This window comes from Poecile atricapillus, chromosome 4, assembly GCF_030490865.1.
Source record: "Poecile atricapillus isolate bPoeAtr1 chromosome 4, bPoeAtr1.hap1, whole genome shotgun sequence".
NCBI lineage: Eukaryota > Metazoa > Chordata > Aves > Passeriformes > Paridae > Poecile > Poecile atricapillus.
This window is the reverse complement of record NC_081252.1, coordinates 65613657-65635227: the sequence shown is the minus strand read 5'-3', so window position 1 is coordinate 65635227 and position 21571 is coordinate 65613657. Positions and strand designations below refer to the sequence as shown.

Sequence of the window (21571 nt, the reverse complement as noted above, 5' to 3'; positions counted from 1 at the left end):
CTCAGGAGATAACTCTTTTAAGTAGCTGAAAAATTAAGGTACAATGTTTTAAAATGAAGGAAGAGTACTTCCTTATTTTGGAATAAAGTCTTTAGTGCCTTTCCTGCCTGGTCTCTGGGTAGGAAATTCCCTTCAGATCAAGCAGATGCACTTATTCTTAGAGCTGTTTATAGCAAAGATACTGAGTGAGATCTGTAATTCAATCCTCCAGTTGGGTGCAGCTGTCTTGTCATAGAAGAAAAACTGTAAACAAGTTTCAATGCTTCCCTCAAACTGACTTTAGTAGATATGATGAAGAAAGAAACATTTTCAACATTTTTTTAGAGAAGCGTAAGCATATTGTGGTTTAGCCTGTTGAAGGTTGAACTGATACTGATGAAGTATTCATCTCTTTACTCTTGTGTGGAAAATGTTGTGCAAAAGGATAAGGACGATCCGTGGAGACCCACATGCATTGAATCAGGAAGCACAGATGCAGCTTACAGGGCCAGAGTAACTGGATGGCTGATGTTCTGCCTCATTTTAGTGTGTTATTTTGTTATCACATTTATCCCTGGTCCTGAGGGATCTATAAGCCAGTAGCATCTCATGAACATAAGAACTAATTTATCAAACTGAACTCCTGACCAGCCTTTTGTAAAATGCTATAGACTGCAGAAAAAAGTAGAAAACAACAAACATGTCTTGTATGGAATACCTTAATCTTACTTTCTCTCTAAGCAATGCCAGCTTTAGGTTTGTGACTGTAAATTAATTATGCATATATTTAATGGATGCAAAAGAAGTCTTATTGATATGCAGCGAAACTTAGAGAATCCATTTCACGGTTAACAGTGCCAGAAACTGATTATTTTTATTAATACACACAGCATGAATTACAAAGGAAAGGGTTCAGAAGAGGCAGTAAAATTATGCAAAATGCACATGCCTTTGAAATGTAGACTTCAGGTACCACCTTCATAAACTGAAACCATCTGAGATCCTCATTACTTTACATTTGTGTGGGTTCAGTTTGGCTCTGAAGATTTAAGCTGTTTTTCTTAAGACAATCCATCTCCTTTTCCTTTCTCATACACTAAAGTGTAAATTCCCCTAAAGTTGGTACAGCTACAGCAAGTGAAACAGTGTTAAGTATGAATTAGGTCCAGGAGGTCAGCACTGGCTTTTGCAGTAGTTCATTCTGGATTTTTTCATAATGAAAATATTCCTCTGAGATACTGTCTGAGATATTGGCAATCACCTTGGAAGCTGACAGAGTTGGAGCTGGCTGGTCTGCAGTGTGGTCTTCCCATGTTGAGCCTGGCAAAGTGGAGTTTGAGCATTGCTCAAGCTTGTGGCCCCTCCCTTGTGCCCTGCCTGTAGCACTGTGGATGTTTGCACCTCAGTGAATTCATCAAGTTTTTCCATGGTGTTAGAAGCCAGGGTTTCTGCAATTCTGCTGCTGGTCAGGCAATGGTGGATTTCACGTCCCTTTCTGGTGTCAGTGTCATTATGAGACGAGCCAGGAGATGTCCCAAGCCTCTCATTGACTTGCAGTATCCAAATACAGGTTACAAGTGGTGCTATTTTAATATGGTAGCACATTGTAATTTGTGAAAAAGATGACAGACTGCTGCTAACCTGCTAAAGACCAGAGGAATCAGAAGGGAAAGACAGAACCATCAGCTTTTTATTCTTCTAACAGAAGTCAGACCCCAGTCTGACTTTGAATTCTTTTCCTGAAGTCACATTGGTATAATGAAATTGATCATTAGCTGTTTCCTGGAAACCTTTCACTGTTAGATGTCTCTCTGTTAAATCCTTATTTTTATTGATACATTCAGAGATCATCATACTATCTTTCTCTTCAAACACAGGACATTAGTGACAGTGGCCAAGATCTAATACTCCCATACTGCTCTTGTATGGTGATTTTCCATCCACCCTGAATCAGTGGAGTCCTAAAAATTTGTAGCTGATGCCAGTCTCTTAATTATACATGATTGTAGTGATAAAAATACTGAGCTACCTTTCCTAGCCATTTTCATAGACCATGTTTTCAAAGCTGAGTGGAAAAAAATCCCTGGGCCCACCAGAGGCTGGAATATCCTGCTGTTGGTTGCCCTTCTTCACATGGCAATTCAGAAGTCATTCTGTATGGCACCTCTTTCTGACAGCTATTCAGGACAGAAAGTTTTTTTCCACTTGCTAAGTAATATCTAGTGATGGTCTCAGCCTCCAATGAAAACACATTGTGCTGATGAAGCAGGAATTTGCTGGAAGTGGGAATCAATAACTTCAAATAAACTATACACTGTTTTAAAATCTCTGGTTTAGCCCATCAGTTATTGGATGTGATGAAAATGAAAGGTTCATTTACACCACTTTATTTCACTCAAGGATTTCTGCATTCAAAAATGTTTAGTCTGAATTGGTGTTTAAGTTTCTACTTGTGTAAAGATGTGTGGGTGGGAAGGAATTCAATACTCCTTAAAGTAGTGCCAGGAGCCAGAATTATGTGTGGGCAGGTGCTGTGCAAGGTTTCCTTTGTAAATCTGTAAATAGACCTGCATATTTACTCAGGCCAAATCTTCTATCAGTTTTATTATTCATCAGCCCATGAACAAAGAGGATAAAATTCATTTTATGAAGAGACATACTGTTAACAGTTTAAACAAAGTCTCCAGTTATTAAAACACATTAGAGCCTGGAGAGTTTTCCTGGACTCAGTGGGCTTTGAAGGGCCAAAGTTGAGGGACAAAGTTGGGCCTTAGGTACACTTGAATTAAGTAAATCACTGAGCACACAGTCTCTTAGTAATTCTCTTTTGTATACATTTCCTTGGCTACATTTGGTCTAGCAGACTTTCTGTCAGGCGCAGAAAGCCCAAACCCCCTCTTGCTTCAGTCTGTGTGTGCAGCTCTTTTAGGTGGCTGGCAAAGTAAAGTGCAGATAAAGGATGTGAAGCTCAAGGGCAGGGCTGAGAGCCCAGGTGTCTGGGTGCATGACTCTGCTTGCCAGCAGGGATGTGGTGCTCTGAAGCTTTGTGTGGGTCAGCTGCAGAGCAGGAGGTCACTGTGTTTGAGATGGGTCTGTTCTCCTTTCCTGAACCTGCTCACTGCCAGGGCTTGTCTTCAGCCTCCCCATCCACCTCTACATCAGCAGCTGCCTTTAGGGCTTTCCCCTGCTCCGGACAGGCATGAAGCAGCGCTCGAAGATGGCTTTGGGGGAATAACACAGCCAAGGCTCTGTGCATGCTTCAGAGTGCTGCTGGTGGTTTAACACCTGGGATCCCACCATTGCACTAGCACTAAGCTGCTTGAAGTACATTTTCCACTCAGGGAGTAGGATAATATCTGGTGTGTCCTGCTGCTCAGATGTGCCTGAGGATTACTGGCATAAATGATGCACAGCATGACAGTGACAGAATACTTCCAGCCTCCAAGCATTTGGTTGTCATTTTACATCTGACAGTTGGTGATTTCATTGCACTGTGCTGTCCAACAAAATCAAACACAAACAGCACACTTAGCTATTTTGCCTGATTTTCACGGTGAAATCAAATGTATGTTTTGTTTAACTTGGAATATTGACAATTTAATAATTATTTAACTGCAACAAATGTTTAGCAAAATTCCAGAACCCTGCAGATATGAATCAAAAGAATGGGTCATCTTCCTCCAACCCATTCCTGCACAATGCACAGTCACTCTGTAGGAGTGCTTCATATAAATGGGTTTTCTATTGTGGAGAAATGATTTGACAGCCTCCCTTTATCTGGCTGCCTGTCAGGTAAACTCTTAGATATTTATTAGAAAATGCTGAAAGGAGGCAGTGTCCTTGGAGAAGAAGAAAAATCACCTGGAAATTTAAAGGATTATTGAGGTGATATATTACCAATTATATTAATCATTCTTTGCACAGAAACCAAAAAAGTGCCAGTTTTTGAGCTTTTTCTAAAGTGTGCCGTGAGAAAAGTGCCATGACAGAAGCAAGGGGTCCGTGTGTCAGGAGGGTACTTGGGAATCCTGGTTTCATCTACCTTTTTCTTCTTACACTGAAAAACAGTTGTTATCCGCAGTTCCTCTTTAAAGATGATCTTAAAATAGTGTTAATTTTTAGATTCTTTCCTTAAAGAAGAGTCAAAAGCCAAAAAAATAAATTTAACAAATATTAATTCGTTTCATTCAGAGCTGTCTATACCTTCAACTTGAACAGATCTGAGCTAATTCTTCTATAATGAAGTAAAGAGGCCTTTTTAAATTATCTGTGCAGTTACTCTTACTGCAGGCAATGATAAAATATTAACCCTTTCAGAAACCTATCAAAGTCTATTTACTAGCATTTAAGTTTCTTTAACCCACAATTTCAAAGTTGTTCCACCATCCCAGTGTTCATTGCCAGTCTTTATGTTTAAGTAGGAGCTTTTCCTTCGCCATGGTATGTGTGCTTCAGATATCCTTTGTAATCCCAATCATATTCCTCTCAGGTTTCATTTCATTCTGCTGTATAAGAAAGGATCTGTCAGTTTTATTCTGAGTTATGGTTTAATTCTGGTGACCAATATCAGTATTTCTCCCAAGTGCCTGCTATCAGGATCATGTACTTTGATCATATGTGACCAGAACAGCAGTCTTCTGGACATAGAATCATTTAGGTTGGAAAAGACCCTTAAGATCATTGAGTCCAACTGTTTTCCTAAAGCTGCCACTAAACCGAGTCCCCACGTGCCACATCTGCATGACTTTAAATAGCTCCAGTGGTGGTGACTTCACTGCTTCCCTGGGCAGCCTGTTTCAGTGCCTGACCACCCTCTGCTGAATACATTTCTCCTAATATCTGAGCCTCCCATGACTTGGGATTGTTATATTTGTCCTGTTGCTTGTTACCTGGGAGATGAGACTGACCCCACCTGGTTACATCCTCCTTTCAGGTGAGGGGTCGGGTCCCTCCTGAGCCTCTTTTTCTCCAGGTTAAACACCCCCAGCTCCCACAGCCTCTAAAACTTGTGTTCCTGACCCTTTTCCAGCTCTGCTGCCCTGGACTCACTCCAGCACCTCAGTGTCTTTCTTGTGAGGGGCCCAAAAGGATTTGAGGTGAGGCCTCACCAGTGCCAAGTGCAGAGGGACAATCACTGCCCTGCTCCTGATGGCCACACCATTGCTGATCCAGGCCAGGTGCCATTGACCTTCCTGACCACCTGGGCACACTGGGATAGTGGAATATAATACGTGATTGCCTAAGGAATGAGGATGAAGAAACGTGTACCACCTCTCTTTTTTGTTAGCAATGTCTTGCAGGACTCGATTTGCCATTCCCATTTTCCATGGTTGAGGTTGGTGAATTATTGTTGATGATTTATTTCACATTTGCAAATGGTATCACAGAAAGGTTTTAGTTAAAGCAATTACCTTCTCAGTTAATTTATAGTATACCTTTATAGCAATATACATCACCATATTTCAAAACTTTCCTTGTCTAAGCTGCCAGAATGAGCTGTTCTCAGCTGCCTTTAATTGGAATTTACATCTAAACTGGATGAGTTAGAGTAGAATTGAACTTCTTTCCCAAATTCTTTCTATGATCATTGTGGAGCTATTTGCCCTTTTGTCTTTTTTTAACTAGATACTGATTATCTTTGACCTTGTAATGCCACAGATTTCATAAGATATTGTCCCACCATTTATTGTAACATGCTTAGACTTCTGACCTCAGGTTTTTCATTTATTTTTTCATGCTATACCTGTCCATAAATCCTCCCCCCCCGACCCTGTGCCGTTCGTTAGGGGTCACATTTTTTGTTTTCTTGGTCATACTCATTTATGTTCTTTTTACAGATACAGGGGGAAGGAATTAGGCTAGTAAGTACCAGGTCTCCTCTTGTTTTAATTTGATACACTGCTCAGGCCCTTAGACAATTGTGTTCCAATGGAAATGGCATTGCCTACACTTTTATCACTGTACTGCCTTGTCTTCACTGCCATATCAAATACTTGGATGAGTTTATTAACTCCTGGAAGAGAAAGGTGATTTTGTTTTTTCTGGGGAATACAGACACTTCTTTGAGCACAGTCACAATAAACAACTCTGACTGAGAGCCCCATGATGCTTAAAATTCAGATTAATCTTTCTCATGTAATATGTATGGAAGTGTTCCCTAGCATTAATTAAAGCCCATTTCATTTCTTGGTAGACACACTCTTTGCTTGACATGAGTCAGGTCCATTGTTTTGTCTGAGTGATGCTTCCAGCTGGCTGTGTAATAATATTTTATTATAAATTATGAATGATACAGAAATACCTTGGTTTTGTTTCTGGCTCATTTGCTTTCACTTTTAATTATTTTGTTAGATCTTCTGTTCCTCTCATTGAGTCTGGAGTTTATTTTCACTCCAGTCTTCCACAGAGTTTGGGTGTAACTCTTTCCAGCCACCTGTCCTTTCAGTGGTGCATTCCATGCTCCAGTCGTTTTGGTTTTATTTACTGTCACAAATGTGATTTCATACAGCAGCAAGAACTGAGACAATTTGTGTCTGGACACAGACTGACAGTGCCATCAGAGACGAAAGAAACAACTGGGTTTTCTACTCAGTCAATGTACTGCGTTATTCTGTTTCCACTTGTTCCTCTTCCCTGCCATCTTTGCCTTCCCGTTTCTTAGGTGACGGGCTAATTCAGGTATCCAAGCAGATGTTCTGTATCTTGTGAAATAGTAACTCAGCTCCTCCTGAGATGCATGTGTAAATGCTCTCCAGACAATCTTCAGATCAAACTGTGGAGCCATAGGACGCCCTGATTCATTCTTTAATGCGAGCAAGTCTGTTCAGATCTGTTTCCCATCATCAGGCTGTGCTTTCTGAGGCTGTGATCTGTTTGTAGTCACTGTACATACTAAGCACATGTCCAGTGATTCCTTTAATTAGGCTTTCACCCCCGAGTCAGCAGACACGCTCTCAGGCTGTGTCAGATGTTCCTCCACTCCCTGAAGGACAGTGTGCCAAGTGTGTGCCTTCTGTTCTTGACCTTAAACCTGCTCAAGTCTCTGTTCAGGATCACCCCCTAAGGAGAAGTTCCACTTGAGCTTATACTCACCCTCTGCCTTCCACTGTTTTCCCCCTTGCCCTCATCTGTTCAGCACTGCAGGAGCTGGTGGGTGACCAGTTCTGCTCTTCATGGGATTCATTTTACTGAGCCTCCCATCATGTCAAACTCTGGTTGTTGATTTTTCAGGGAATTCCTTCTGGTTTTTTTTGGGTTTTTTTCTGGTAGCACTGGCATTGTAGAGATGTGTGCTACAATTGCATATGTGCAGTCAGAGATGGTCAGGTGGGACTATACCAACAGCTCATCATGTGGCCCTGTTTCTCCCTCTGGTGGGACTGAAGTCCTTTCCAAAATGTTGAGTTTTGTAGCTCAAAAATGGCTGGTTTTGCGGTCTTTTATGCTCAGAAGTTGGGGAGATAAGTTGCTAGACTTCCTTCACATTATTTGGCTTCCAGTTTTGTGGGCTCCAGCTGACAAGCTCAGAAATAATAACCATAGAATACAAAGCAGAGGTCAAATGAAGAATATTTATCAGCTTTTCCTTGTATACACTCAGGCTAATGTTGCACAGCTCAATATGATCTTAATGTCCCTCAAAGTCAGCACTTTTGTCCTGAATAAATCCAAGGTCCATCCAGGTCCTCAGCTGCTAGCAATGAACAGTGATTTCTCTTTAGCCCAAGTTTGAATTTATTTAAGGGCTGTCATACCAAGTGCATGGCAAGTACTGATGCCCAGTTTCCAACCCATACAGTGTTACAAAAAAAGCCTGATTGAAACGTATGCTCAGTAATTTTGTGAATTGCATTTTACTCAGCTTGTTGGTTCATCTTGCTCTCTGGACATCCATTTTTTCACATGTGGAATTAGGGATCATAGATGTGTGCATACTCTTCCCACACCTCCAGGCTGAAGATGCAGTTGGGTTGTGCAGGGTCCAGTCTAAGCTCCAGAGCAAATGACATGTGCCCATGTCAGGGTTTCTTCTTGACAGCCCAACTTTTCCTGCTGGCTCCTGAAGAGCTTTCTTAGACATCCCCAGCATATGATCTCTTTTCTGTTCTCGTGTTGCTGCCTTCAGCACTGATGGGTGATGTGTCAGCTGGCTCCACTGGATCCGAGCTGCTGGTTGATGGAATAACACACATCTAAGTGTGGCACTTGAGCTGCTGGCAGTGTTTGCCTGCAGCACAGGTTACTGACACTGCTTTGCCCAGGAAATCTCCACATCTTAAATCATTGCATAAAGAAAGGTATTTCTTTCTATTTTCTACGCAGTGTATGTCATCACAGGGGTATAAAGTGGTTTTATATCCTCAGGCTTCTATACTCTATACATTGTCATTTATTTTCCTTTATCTTTCAGACTGCTTTCCATATTGTCACACTATTATCAGATAGATCATCCATAAAATGAAAGTTACTGTTGATCTGGCTCAGTACCCTTGGACAGAAAGGGGGAAGTAAAGTAGTGTATTTCTTAAGATAAAGGAAGAGTTTATTTGTGGTCTGTGGAACACAGGTGGGTTGGTGGAGGGGAAGATCATAATATGCTATTAAATTAAAATGTCCATATAAGTCTGTTTCAGAGTCCAGTAGGATAACAAATTTTACCATTTTGTTACTCTCTCTTAACAGTCAATCCTATAAGCTGGGATTGGCCACGGGAAGTCTTTAATTTCATCACCAGTCTTTAGTTTCATCAGAGATCTCAGCTCTGTAGTGTAATGATCACCTCATCTGCTTGGTTTCAATTAAAGCATCTCTCAGTTGGTCTCAAACCCAGGACCTGACAAATGTCTTTATCAGTACTGTTTAATTATTGCTGTTATTATTCTGGACAACAGCATATTACATCTTTGTTCCTTTTCCTCCAGAGAGATAAAAGTAATGTCAATTTCTTTTCTCAGTTCTTATTCCTGTGACTGAGAGAAGTTTATCTTGAGAGGCAGTATTCTCTAGGTTTCTTCTCTGATGCCTGTCATTAAACAAAACAAAGACAAAAAACAAAGCAAAATGAAACAAACAGAACAACCAAAATATAAAACAAAATCAGAGAAATTCATGTTAATGCCTTCCTTGTAGGTTGCCAGGTCTTTTTTTCCTGATACCACTCAAGCTAAACATGTTCTAGTGTTTTTTTAGACTTAATCTTTTTACAGAATATGTAAATAATTTTTCGGGTTTTATAGCCTTTTTATTTTTTAGGTAAACTATTGAAAAGTTATTGAATAAAAAATTCATAATTCATAACTTCATCAAAATTCTTCCACTGAAAGTTGCTGAGTGGAAAGAATGAAACAATACAACTAGCAATAGTAAAAACATTAAAGAACTATAAATGTTAGTAACCAATACCAGAATGCACACATATACGTTTTTACATATCTTGGTGGTCAGACTCATATACTCCATAGCTGCCAGAAGATGTAATGGTTTATGGTACAGATTTGAGTGAGTTATTTTTATTTTGTATTTAATCAATTTCAGGGTTTTTTTTAATATTAAAACAGCCCTTCTTTTATCAGAAAGTATTTAATGTTGGATGTTTCCGTTTCTTCCTTTAAAAAAAAAATAAATTATAATTGTTTTCAACTTTGTTATGGCAAGCACTGCAAAATGCATTTCAGAGAGGAGGGCCCAGTTAATTCAGCAATGGATTCCATCTGTGTTGACGTTGGCTGCACAGCCCAGCCCGCCCCAGCTGTATGAAGTAACTGGTGCTCCAGCAGGGTCAAAATCAGACAAGCACCATTTGTGTTTCATTTCCTTTTTTCTTTCTTTCTGAATAACATTTTGTCTAAAAACAAGGATTTTTTTTTTTTTTCTCCTGATCTTTATTGGAACCTCTCATTTGTCCCCGGATAAAATACAGCTTTGAAACCTTGGTGCTGTGTCAAGTCAGAATTGGAATGACTCAGGACATGTATTTCCTGGGTGAATGAGGTTCAGTAATGATAGGAATTTCATATATTGTGTACACCTGAAGGAAAAAATTGTTTAAGGCTAGACCAAGAAATTAATTTGTCTAATGAAAAAGGTGGTATGAATCTATACGGCCCCAGGAACAAACTGGGACCCCAACTAATGAGAACAAGGTTCTACCCATTTGTGTGAAGGGGAAAAATCAACTCTTTGCAGGCAGTTCTGCCTCTTGTGTCTATCACTTCAGGCTACACAGAGGTGATATGTGTAGAGAAATTCATAATTGCGGTCAATTTTCCAACAGTAATGAACATGTAATAATTTTTAATGTTCCTAATGCCTGTTGTGCAGCAGTAGCTAACCTTGAAGGACTCATTTATTTTGTCATGATGTGCAAGTTGTCAATTTGATTTTTTTCAGCAAAATTACAGGGTCACTAGACTAAAAATTCTATTTTTTTTTTTATTTTGCTTCTTCGACAGATAATTTCTCTAGCAAAGCTGGTCTGTGAGGAAATTGCATTTGGTTCACATTGTAGGTAACAGTAATTGCCAACTGTAATTTGTAATTGATTGTGATGTAAGAAGTTTGCTGTATCATTTGATAATGGAAGTAATTTTAGTATAAACTTCAATCTGGCCAGGAGTTTCTGTGTTCAGTCATGAATCAGTTCATTGTTCATGGAAAAGTTTCTGATTTTGCCTGGTGTGCAAAGGTAAGTCCATGCTGGATGAGCTGAAGGGCAGGGTTAGTCACGAGCTCCTTGCCTTCCTGCACACTGGGAACACACAAGCACTTACCTGCAAGGTGGAATAACCCACTTGATAGGAGTTTTAACTACAGAGCACCCTAAGGCTCATCTTAGTGATGGTGTTAAGAATTAGGTGACTGGCGTAGGTGTGCAATCAGCAATGAGATTTGGAGATGTCTAGCTTTGAAATATTCAAAGATGAATCCAGCCCTGAAAGTAATTACCCACACGAGTAATTTCATTACAGTTAATGGCAGATGTTATTAAAGCTCAGGCTCCTCTCAGGTAACTTCAGGTCTGTAGCAGAAGAGGAGCACAGTCCCTGTGGCCTCATCTGTGTGATGTGGAGGCGGGCTCTGCTAGACTGGTCAGCCCACCTGAGGTACAGAACAAAAGTGTCAGTACCTGAGCAGTTTCTCACTTCAGTATCTCCATTCATGCCCTTACACTGGAGCAGTCCAGTGCAGACAAACACTGTTGCATCTCTGGCATTGCATGGAAGGGAAAAAAAAAGAAACAAAACCAAATGTATTGAAAAAGTGTTACTGCAGAAATGAGACTCTGCTTTCAAGTTAAATTTTAGTAATCATGCAATAAACCATTGGTGCTTAGAAAAGGCTTCAGTATTTTCTCTAACACATAAATATGAAACTAAAAACCTGCAGCAAATAGGAATGAGTTCCATAAAATACAGTTGTACTTGTTAAGGAAATAGAACAGTAAAATAATATGGAAGAAGTCACAAAGTACTGAATTTACCTGGTTATTATATCAACATAGCAACAGTTGGTCAGTTTTAAATTTAAAACAGGTTTATATTTAAGAAAAGCATTTTATAGTTTGACCTAGTATTTGATATATTTATTTTATAATGTAATAGTTTCTTGATGCTTCAAACATTTCCTTGTTTGTAGCTCTCTCTAGAAATAGCATTATAAACATTCATACATATATTAAGAATTGATTTGCCATTGAAAAAACACCTATTGTGAAAGTATGGTTAAATTTTCTGTTCTTTGTCTCTCCCAGCCCAGAGACTGTTTCTGCTGTAATGTTAATAATTTTAGGTGTAAAATACTAGTAAATAAGCCTTAACACTATAAAGTGGTCTATGTACAGAAATCTCTTGCCCACATAGACCATTATAGACCATTATATTTCCAGTTCTTAAATGGAGAACTATATATTTTCAGAATTTTTATCACTTAATGCTGTTGTAGAGAAAAATTCTTTTAATGTAGCTGTTACATTGATTTTGCCATCCTTAACAATGACAAGTAGGATTCTACAGTGTTTATCATCTCCAAAGGACTCAGAGGAAATGCAAGAAGGTTTTGTTTCCTTATCATGAGCAGATGTAAAGGTCTGGACAATAATGACACAGTTAAAAATGTATCAACATGTTATGAAGCATAATTAAGTTGCTTAACTGCTTCAAGTCTCAACCTTTACTTATTATTGTTTAATTATAACAACTTATGAGGAACCTGAGATTTGGGCTTGCTTCTCATCTAAAAGATGCTACTTGCAGAACGTCTAATTGAGCCATCCAGAGCCTTGCCTTTAGAGATAGTTAACATAAGAAACAGTCACAAGAGCAGGTTTTATGAAGCTGCTTGCATTGGCACTGATCATGAGCAGATGTCCACGTTTAATTTAACACCTTGTTGGTCTGTAATCACTTTTTCTTTCTTTGTTCATTTAGCCACCAGATAATGGGCCTCCACCACTGCCAACATCTTCTCTTCCTGAGGGCTATTATGAAGAGGCAGTGCCACTTAGTCCTGGGAAGGCTCCTGAGTACATCACTTCCAGTGAGTAAGATATTTCCAGGCAGTTTCTGAGCAATTGGCAATTCCAGTGTCCTTCAGCTTTTTTAGTATTTGAGAACCCCTTTTCTGTTGGTGCTGTGGTGATGTGTTGTGTTACTTTGACAATTTGGGCCAGTTCTGTTTGTCTGCTTGAACCACAAGCAGACAACTTCTAGACTGCTTTGAACCTCAGATGATGGGGGCATTGGACCAGGAGTCCAGAGTTAAATATTGCCCAGAGTAAACTCCTGTAAACTGATCACACTGTGGATGTAGAGGTCTCAGAAACTGGTACTGACCTGCACATCTCCCTGCTGTTTCTCTATTGCACTGAATGCTTACTAAAATAGACAAATAGAAAGGAAAAAAAAGGAATTATTGGGAAGATGTGATTTGCAGGATTTCTGATGACACATTGTGGGAAGGGATGAATTGCTGACAGCAGCTCCCACAAGCCATGTGTGAAGCCCATGACATTCCTTTTGTGACCACTTGTTCAGGGCAGTAGAGAGAGGGCTGCCTCTGGCTGTCTGCCAGAATGTCCTTCTGCAACACCCAAATGTTCTTTTTCACACACAAATACTTCCCCAAAGACCTGTGCACTTCAGTGGAGCTGTGCTGAGAGCACCCTGATGAAACACTGAAATGACTGCTGTGACCTTTACACAGGGTCAGTCAGCAGCAAATTATGTACCATCTTTTTGCTGCTTTTTTATTGGCTGGGGTAATTTATTACTTGTGTGGGGCTGATTTATCACTAATCATTATTTTCTATGCTCCAAAGATTAAAGGCATATCTTCCCCTATTTTATAGCCATTTTAATGATTTTAAATTATCTCTCTCTGTTCTTAAAATATGCATAGGAGTCACCTTAAAACTCAAATACTATTCATCTGTACACTGCACAAACTGATGTTATCTGGCAACTTTTAATTAACCTAAGAAATTCAAGGTAAGAAATAGTTTCATGTACTGGAAAGCAAATGAAGGAACATACAGACTTAGAAGAGCAGCAGAATCACTCTCCTCTTCATTTCCTCCTTTGAAATGCTGCAGGGTGCTCCTGCTACACCCTGTAACCCAGTGAGATCCTGACTTGGATTTTGTTGTTAAACAAGACCATGCTCAGGCAGAAAAATATTAATAGTGCAAACATTAATACCACTGCTAAAAATCACCAAGGGAAAAACAAGACTAAGTATAAAGCTGGTTTCTTATTGTACCTAACCATTTAAATGCAGAAAAATGCTTAGGATATCAGCCTTAAAAGTTCATTAATAATTCCATAATTTATGTATCTCCAGACATTTAAAGCTCTGTTAGTGTGACTTAGCATCTTGCCTGCTGAGATTTTGTTTTATTTTCTTATGTTCTGAACTTTATCATACCTTAAAAATTGTGTTAAAAGAATTCCTCTCTTCACTGGTAATGAAGTTGCTTTTAAATTCAATGTGCAATTAGTAATACATCTTCACTCATTCAAAACATCCATTAAATCCAGTAGTGTGGTAATTAAAAACAGCTACCAAAGAGTATTAAAATATATGACCTTAGCTGTTTGGAGTATTTGAGATAGAGAAGACAGTAGAAAAAAGTACTTGAAGTAGAAGCAGTGCAAGAATACATCTGTTGTGACAGATATAATTATCTTAAGTAAATCTTCCTATGGAATATTTTTGTAACATCATTAGTAGCAAGAAGACTTACATACCATGTGTCTTACCTGTAAAAGTAAACAAGCACTGAAGAAAATTGCAGAACATGGCCATGAAAATGAAATATCCATAACTTTCCCCAGTTCCTCTAATTGGTTTGTAAATAAGTGCTTGCATGTAAATGAAAGTGAGAGTGTGTATGACTTGTCCAATAATTCTCTCTGTATTAAAAGCTACTGATCTTTACAATACGCCTAAATTAATACAGACTAGTCTTAGGAATACACTATTCAAATTATATGAAAGTTCACTGTGATTTTCACCCCATAACTGGGAAATTTTTCTGAACATGAAGGTGAAAACCCAGTGTCAGAAGAAGTCAGATTAATCAGAAAGTGCCAAATATGCAAAAACTGGTAGATTAACAGCACTGGAACATGTTGTATCAGTGCATCCTTACCCTCTGAGACTTAACAGACTTCATAAATGCACTTTGTTCTGGGGAGAGACAGATTTTTCTCCACATGCTAGTTTCTGTCTTGGAGCCTGGAAACCTTGTTTTGGATGTGATAGAGCAGTTTGGAGAACAAGCAGTAGAAGCAGGATGTGGTAAAGGGGAGCCAGTATCATCAGGGATGATATGAGCACTTCAGGGTGGACATCCTTCTGGTGTGAGTCACACAAGTTCTTCATCAGCCAAGAGTCCCACAAACCAAGAAGGGAGACATGAGGAGTGTTTAATGGGCAGGATATGACAACAGGTCCCCAAAGATCCCATTAGCCTGGGTCAGGATGGGAGTCTCAGAAACTCCTGTTGGCTTTCATCTCCTAGAAACAGAGATTTGGATAAAACTGTGCAGTTCCAGCAGAGTCCCTGTGCTGAGCATACAGCTTATGGCTAACAGGAAATCTGCACTTGGAATGCTTGTGAGCCACACAGGAAATACCTGTAGGGTATTAAACATGCAGAATTTCAGTTTCTACTGTGAAGTCACAATCAGCACTTTTTACAATTATTTTTTTCTGGAAAGTGGTAGAACTTGCTGTGAAAAAATAAATAATAGGCTTCAATGTTGTGAGGAAGAAACAATTATTTAACCAAGTAAATTTGCTAGTAATAAGGCAAGATTGTTGCATGGGGTTTATAGTCAGAAGAAAATCAACTTTTCTCTATAGGGCAAAGGGATGGCCTGTAATTTTATCCAAGGTGAAACATTCTTTACTGCAATATGAAAAAGTTAAATCATGATCTAAACAGAGAAGAAAAACAGTGTGTTGAAACAGATTCAAATTTTTCATTCTTTTGATTGATGCACTTAAAAATGTAGTCCTCTCATAGAAAAGTCTCTGTCATGCAAACTGTCCTGGGGTGAAACTTCCCATCTTCAGAGTGCAGAAAAACAACCCAGCTCCACTCTCTTGGGAAGAATATACTTGGAGATTGTCCCCCCTATAGAGTTAAGCTTCAATTTCATCTGATAAAATTTATCCCCTAGACACTCTTGCATTCAAAAGGTAGTTTCTTACTGGAAAAATCTCATTAGTAATGACACAGAAAAATTCTACCAGAATAGTGCATCCATATCTCAACATATGAGCAGTGAGTTCTTACTTCTGCTTCTTATCTAAAAAAAAAAACAAAACCTGTTTTAGAATAATGTTTTTGCCAAAAACCAAGGCAAAATCACAAATGAGGGAAAAGAATTCTGTAGAAAGGGACCAAACATTGATGTGAACATTGTGACACTGCAACAAAGAGCACAATTGAATATAAGAAAAGATGAGGAGGTTATGGGCACTAATTACTTTTTTGAAAAGGGAAAGCCAGGAGCTGCAGAAGAAGTTCCCAGAGAGATGGCAGCTTTAGTTTATGGCAGCTTGTCACACAGCCTGTGCCTCTGGCAGATCTTGAAGAAGCTGATTTACTGATCAGACCTTCCAGTTTGTATTTGGTGGCTCCCTGTGAATTGTTTGGTCTCAGTGCCCAGCAGGCTGGCACGCTGCTGCGTGTTTGTGACTGGTCAGCGATGGCTCAAGCATATCCTGATGTTTCTGGGTGAAAGTTTGTGGAAAGCTGCTCTGAAAGAAGTTGGAGCAGGGACAATGTTTTGGTTTGGTTCTGGGTTTGTGGAGGGGGGGGGGTTGTTTAGGCTTTTTTCCTTCTTCAAGGGTAGGAAGGATGAAGCAGAAAGTTCTACTAGATCTTGTATATTCTTTTAAATACATATTCAAAAATAAATACTTGGGAATAAATGTTTCCAAATCTGTCAGTTTAAATATTTGCCCTAAGTTTTTCCATCCTCCTCTTGATTTTTGTAACGCAAGTGAAAAATTGGAATGTTTTCCCACTGATAATCATCTGAGGCTTTTACCACTTGCCCATATGGAGCTGCCCCAAACCAAACACCCTGTAGCATAATTGACCAGAAAATGGCAATTCAGTTTTACAAATAAGCTTCCAGGACTTTTAAGTTTTACTTTCATTTCATTTTGGGCTGAAAGTATACTGTTTCATCCACTTTTATGAAAACACAAATTGGATCAGAGTATCTTATTTTGATTCAGAGATGTGAGGTATGTTCCATTCTGACTGTGCTCATAGGGAAGAACTGATGCAGAATCAGCTTTCCAGCAATCCGCTCTCTTGTCCTCTTCCCAGTCATTCCAATTCTCCTTCCTACATCCCAGTTGTTTCCTAATTACCTAGCTTCTGGCCTAAAAATATATCAAAGTCTACATGAAATGTTTAGATGAAATTTTTAAAACATTCCAGTCAGTTTTCCTCCATGTGAATGTGTGCCAGTGGATAACAGGCTTTCTGGTGTTACTGTCTGAAGGGCTTTTCATACATACACCCACAGAAACAAGTATGGATGGTGGAAGAGAGGGTTCTGTAATAATGGCATGACAGTTTGCTACTTCAGGGTACTGCTAGATCTTTCTGCATTGTTGAAAATGAAAGGCCTGAAGAAAAATTGTTTAATTAAAACAGAGGTTTGCCATTCCATCACCAAACTTGGAGCAGAATTAAGCAGCTGAGGCTAAGCACAGAACAAAAGATTTTTCACAATGCTTTTACCTTCATCAAATCTATAGGTCAAGGGACAGCATTGTCTATTAAACACTAATTGAAACAGTATAGGGGCTGTATTTGGGAGTTATATGAAATGTTATGGTGGGTAGATACTGCCCCATAATGTGTTTTTATGACCTTTGCCATATGGGGTGTCTGTTTCTCCATGCGATGTACTAAAGCAAGATGAAGATATTTCTCTGTGAAAGAATTACAAAAAATGAAGCTAACTGTCCAATAATATTTTGAAGATAATGAAAGACTATCTGAAATTCTAGCTATGTATTCCCCAGCTTACAGTTTCATTAAAATTCACAAGACGGGTCTTCTATAAAGTTTCATGTTGGCCAAGTATCTTTTTTTTAATTAACTTAATGCATTGATATTACTAAGCACTTAAACACTAACTTGTTCATGGCTGACTTTCAAAAGCTTTCACTTAAAATGAACCATCTTGAGGTTTTCAGTTATTTCAATGTTCTTCATGGCTAAGTGTTTTAACCTAACACTTTTACACTTTTGTTAAAGATTATGACTCAGATGCTATGAGCAGCTCTTACGAATCCTACGATGAAGAAGAGGAGGATGGAAAGGGGAAGAAAATGAGACATCAGTGGCCTTCTGAGGAAGCCTCTATGGATCTGGTGAAGGATGCCAAAATCTGTGCCTTCCTTCTTAGAAAAAAACGATTTGGGCAATGGACCAAACTACTGTGTGTTATCAAAGAAAACAAACTACTGGTAATTCTTATTTTTAGCTAGCTATATTTTTTTTGTACCTTTTAGATGATGTATTTATTTTTACAGGAATCTGATTTTTGGAATATGTTCTGCAAACGTTGGCCAAGTCTGCAGTAACCTTACCAAAGAGTTCAGTCATGATTTACCCAAGAAGCACTGAAATTATAAGTGTATCATTTAGCCACTTAGAACTTTGATTTTTATTTCACTTAAGCTTGAACCCAGCAGCTCTCTGATAATGGAAAGAATGTCTGGCCCATTATCTTCTAAAATATTTAATTTGGAAAAAAAAGTCGCTGGAACTGTAAATCCAATCTTTCATTCCCTGCGGACAAAAAATCTCATAGGGAGCTCTGTGTGTGAACTGTTGGATCAGACTGCTGAAAAGAAAAGTCCCTTGTTGGACTGAGAATTCACTTGGCAGCATATGCTGTGGTAATGTATACACTTTAAACGAAACCTTTGCCATCTGTTCTGCAATAATTACGATGCAGCATTCACATAATGCACAGCTGCATTATAAAAGGGATGGAAACAAGTGGATATATTTATTTCTTAAGCAAATCTGTTATGCTTCTTTCTGATTGGAGGCAGCAGTGAAACACTCCATGAATTACCCGCTCATAGATGTGTTTTTGTTTTCTGAAAAGAGACCATAATTGAGGGAAACACTTACTGTGTGTCATTATGAGCAAACTAATGCCTGTATTAATCAATAAATTGGGGTCGTTGCTGCTCTTGCCTCCTGATATGGTGCTTCCAGCCACTGTACTGCAGTATCCCAAGTGTTAAAAGCTGATTAACAGGTCATGGAGCATTTTCTGTAGAACCTCTCTATTCTGCAGTGGTACAATGCAGTTTGGGTGTGTTCACTTTACAAGTACATATGTGCAGTATGCAGTATAGATCTATATTTTCTATGCAGTATAGAAAATAGCAGGATATGAAATGCAGGTAGGAGATTTCTGAAAATACAGCTGGAATGAATTTGCTAGTTTGCAGTAGCTTTAATTTTTGTATCCTCCTGTATTTAAATGTTGAAAAAAAAGTACATTCTGATTCAGCTTTTATTATATTCTTATAATGCCATTATCCTTAGTGCACATTTTTATCACCACATATCAGGATCATATCAGATTTCAGGACCATCTGATAACAGCTTGAAGAAAGGAAAGAAAGAGACAGAGAAACAGATTTTTCCCTGAAGTCATACAGCATTTGTTATACAATTACAATTATTGTTCCATATAAAAACATGTTATTTTTTATATTTTCATTTCCTTTACCCACATGTGTGGTCCGAAAAGCTTTTTTTTCCTTATAGGGGTCGTCTTTCAGTAATTCTATAATGGGGATTAAGAAAATAAAAATCACAATAGGAGTCTAACGACCAAGTTACACAAGATTGGTTTATTGTTGGAAGGAGGACTTGGACAGTTAACTTATGATATATGCAAGTAAAACAAATATGTGTTCTTAGGGGTTAGTAATTGCTTGTGACAGAAATGCAGCTGTCATCATAAAACAAAAATATTTTAATTAGAATTAGACATTAGGAATAACTTTTAATAGGGAATTGCTTTTCTCTTAAAGTCCTTTAGGGACTCATTTTTCACTTAATATATACATACTTCAGTTTTAGTAATGTATAATTATAAATAAAATATTTAGATTAATATAAAAGGAATTACAACCTGTTTATTGGTTCTTAAAGTGAATAATGTTGTACATCTTCAATATTTCATAGCTTGAAAACTTAGTATTTTTTAAATGTTGCAAATGTAAAATGTGTGAAATTGGAGAAACTTTGGTATAATGGACTTTGGAGAGGGAAGGCTTATCAATGATCTGCAGAGGCTGGTTTAGAGTTGGCTGAATTTGCTCAGCCTAACTTGTAGTGTTTATAACATACTTTTATCAGCTACTGTCTTCCTGACAGTTGCATCCTGGCTTGAATACTGCTGCAGACATACAGAAGTTCATGTGCTTTTCTCTCTTCACATAAATGCTCAGCTATTCTTTGTATGTAGATACTATTCAGTCCTGTTGATTGTCAGAGACCCCTTTGTTATCAGATGACTTTTGAGCCTTATTTGTGTGAGTGAAAGCCCAATTTACACAAGTATATAAAATAGCTGGACATTTGTATAGAGAGCTAAACATTGTTCTGCAGTCTGGCACTGCAAGAGCTTTGGGAGCCTCAGATGTACTGATGTGTTCGAAGGTGGGAATGGAGACTGGGTCAGGACAAGTGATGTGAAGAGGAACCTTCTGTCTTCAGATCACCATTTCCAGCAAAGAACAGGTCATGAGTGACCCAGCATGAAACAGCTGCTCATTGACAGCACTTATTAGTGAGGGAAAAAGTGTAAGTACATCACTGTAGCCAGGAGCTTACAAAAAAAAAGTAACATGGAAATTTGTGCAGGGACTATTAGACTTTATTAACTGAAAAAGTGTGACTTTACCCACTTTCCATGATTTTTTTTTAACCTATCTCAAGAAAATGAACAGGTGAGTAAGGCACGTGCCAGCGTCTTTGCAATTGCAGTGTGTAGGCACTGATGTAGATTTGCCTTCATATGCTGGCTTGTCACTGGAGGGCAAGGTAAACATCTGGGCTTTAAAGTTGTTAAGTTACAAGTTTGTTCTGCTGCTACACGTGAACAGATATCCTAAATCACCTTCTCCCTACCTGACCAAGGTCAAGGTTGAGTCTTAAGGATAACACAGAGACACTTAATGCTCTCCATATGTTGTACCTGCCCTGCAATAAAACATCTATTATTGTCAGTCTGGAAGTAATTTAGCTTTATAGAGTGGATGAGTTCATTTTGGCTAAACTCTGTGGTATGTGGTAAAGGGATGTGCAAAATATAGTCAAAAATTTATGAATTAAAAATATAGCATTTGTACATAATAAGAGATTTCCCCCAAGGTTCAGAAAGGTAATATCTAACTCTGGAACTTTCCTTGTTTATTTAGTGTTACAAAAGCTCCAAGGACCAGCAGCCCCAGATGGAGCTGCTCCTCAATGACTGCAGTATCACCTATATTCCCAAAGACAGCAAAAAGAAGAAGCATGAGCTGAAAATCTCTCACCAAGGAGCGGATGCCCTGGTTCTGGCAGTGCAGAGCAAAGAGCAGGCAGAACAGTGGCTAAAGGTAAGGGGGCTTTTCTGTCCAGGAGTTTTTCTACCCACAAAGGGATCACATTGCTCAGTTGCTGTTACAAACAGACACAGACAGCACCTTCCACACAAATCTATACCACTTAAATCCCATCTTATTTGGGACTGCAGAAACACACTTTAAGTTCAGGCCTTGAAGCAATTCCCCAGGGTTTACCCAGTGCTGCTGCTGTGATGGTTTTCACTGCTAGTAGCACAATAATCTGGCACAGAGAGGAGAGGTGGCGAATTCCCTTCCAACTTTTTCTCCAGTTGATTTTCCAGAAAGATTTGATGGTTAGGGCACACTGCTGGTGAGACAAAGGTTCAAATTCCCTCAGGTAGAGGCAGCTGGCACCCATGTTATTCTGGGCATGGTGTCACCGTTTTAAAAAGAAGACTCTCTGAGGAGATACCTATTT

At 38.8% G+C, this 21571-nt stretch overlaps 1 protein-coding gene across 1 annotated transcript in view; it reads left to right on the top strand.

Moving 5' to 3' along the window:
- AFAP1 (actin filament associated protein 1) overlaps positions 1 to 21571 on the top strand; it is a 112700-nt gene that overhangs the window by 55244 nt on the left and 35885 nt on the right. The window contains exons 4-6 of the mRNA XM_058838664.1: positions 12405 to 12513; positions 17768 to 17979; positions 20965 to 21144. Of these exons, the coding sequence (XP_058694647.1) occupies positions 12405 to 12513; positions 17768 to 17979; positions 20965 to 21144 (501 nt within the window). The remainder of the gene's footprint in view (positions 1 to 12404; positions 12514 to 17767; positions 17980 to 20964; positions 21145 to 21571) is intronic.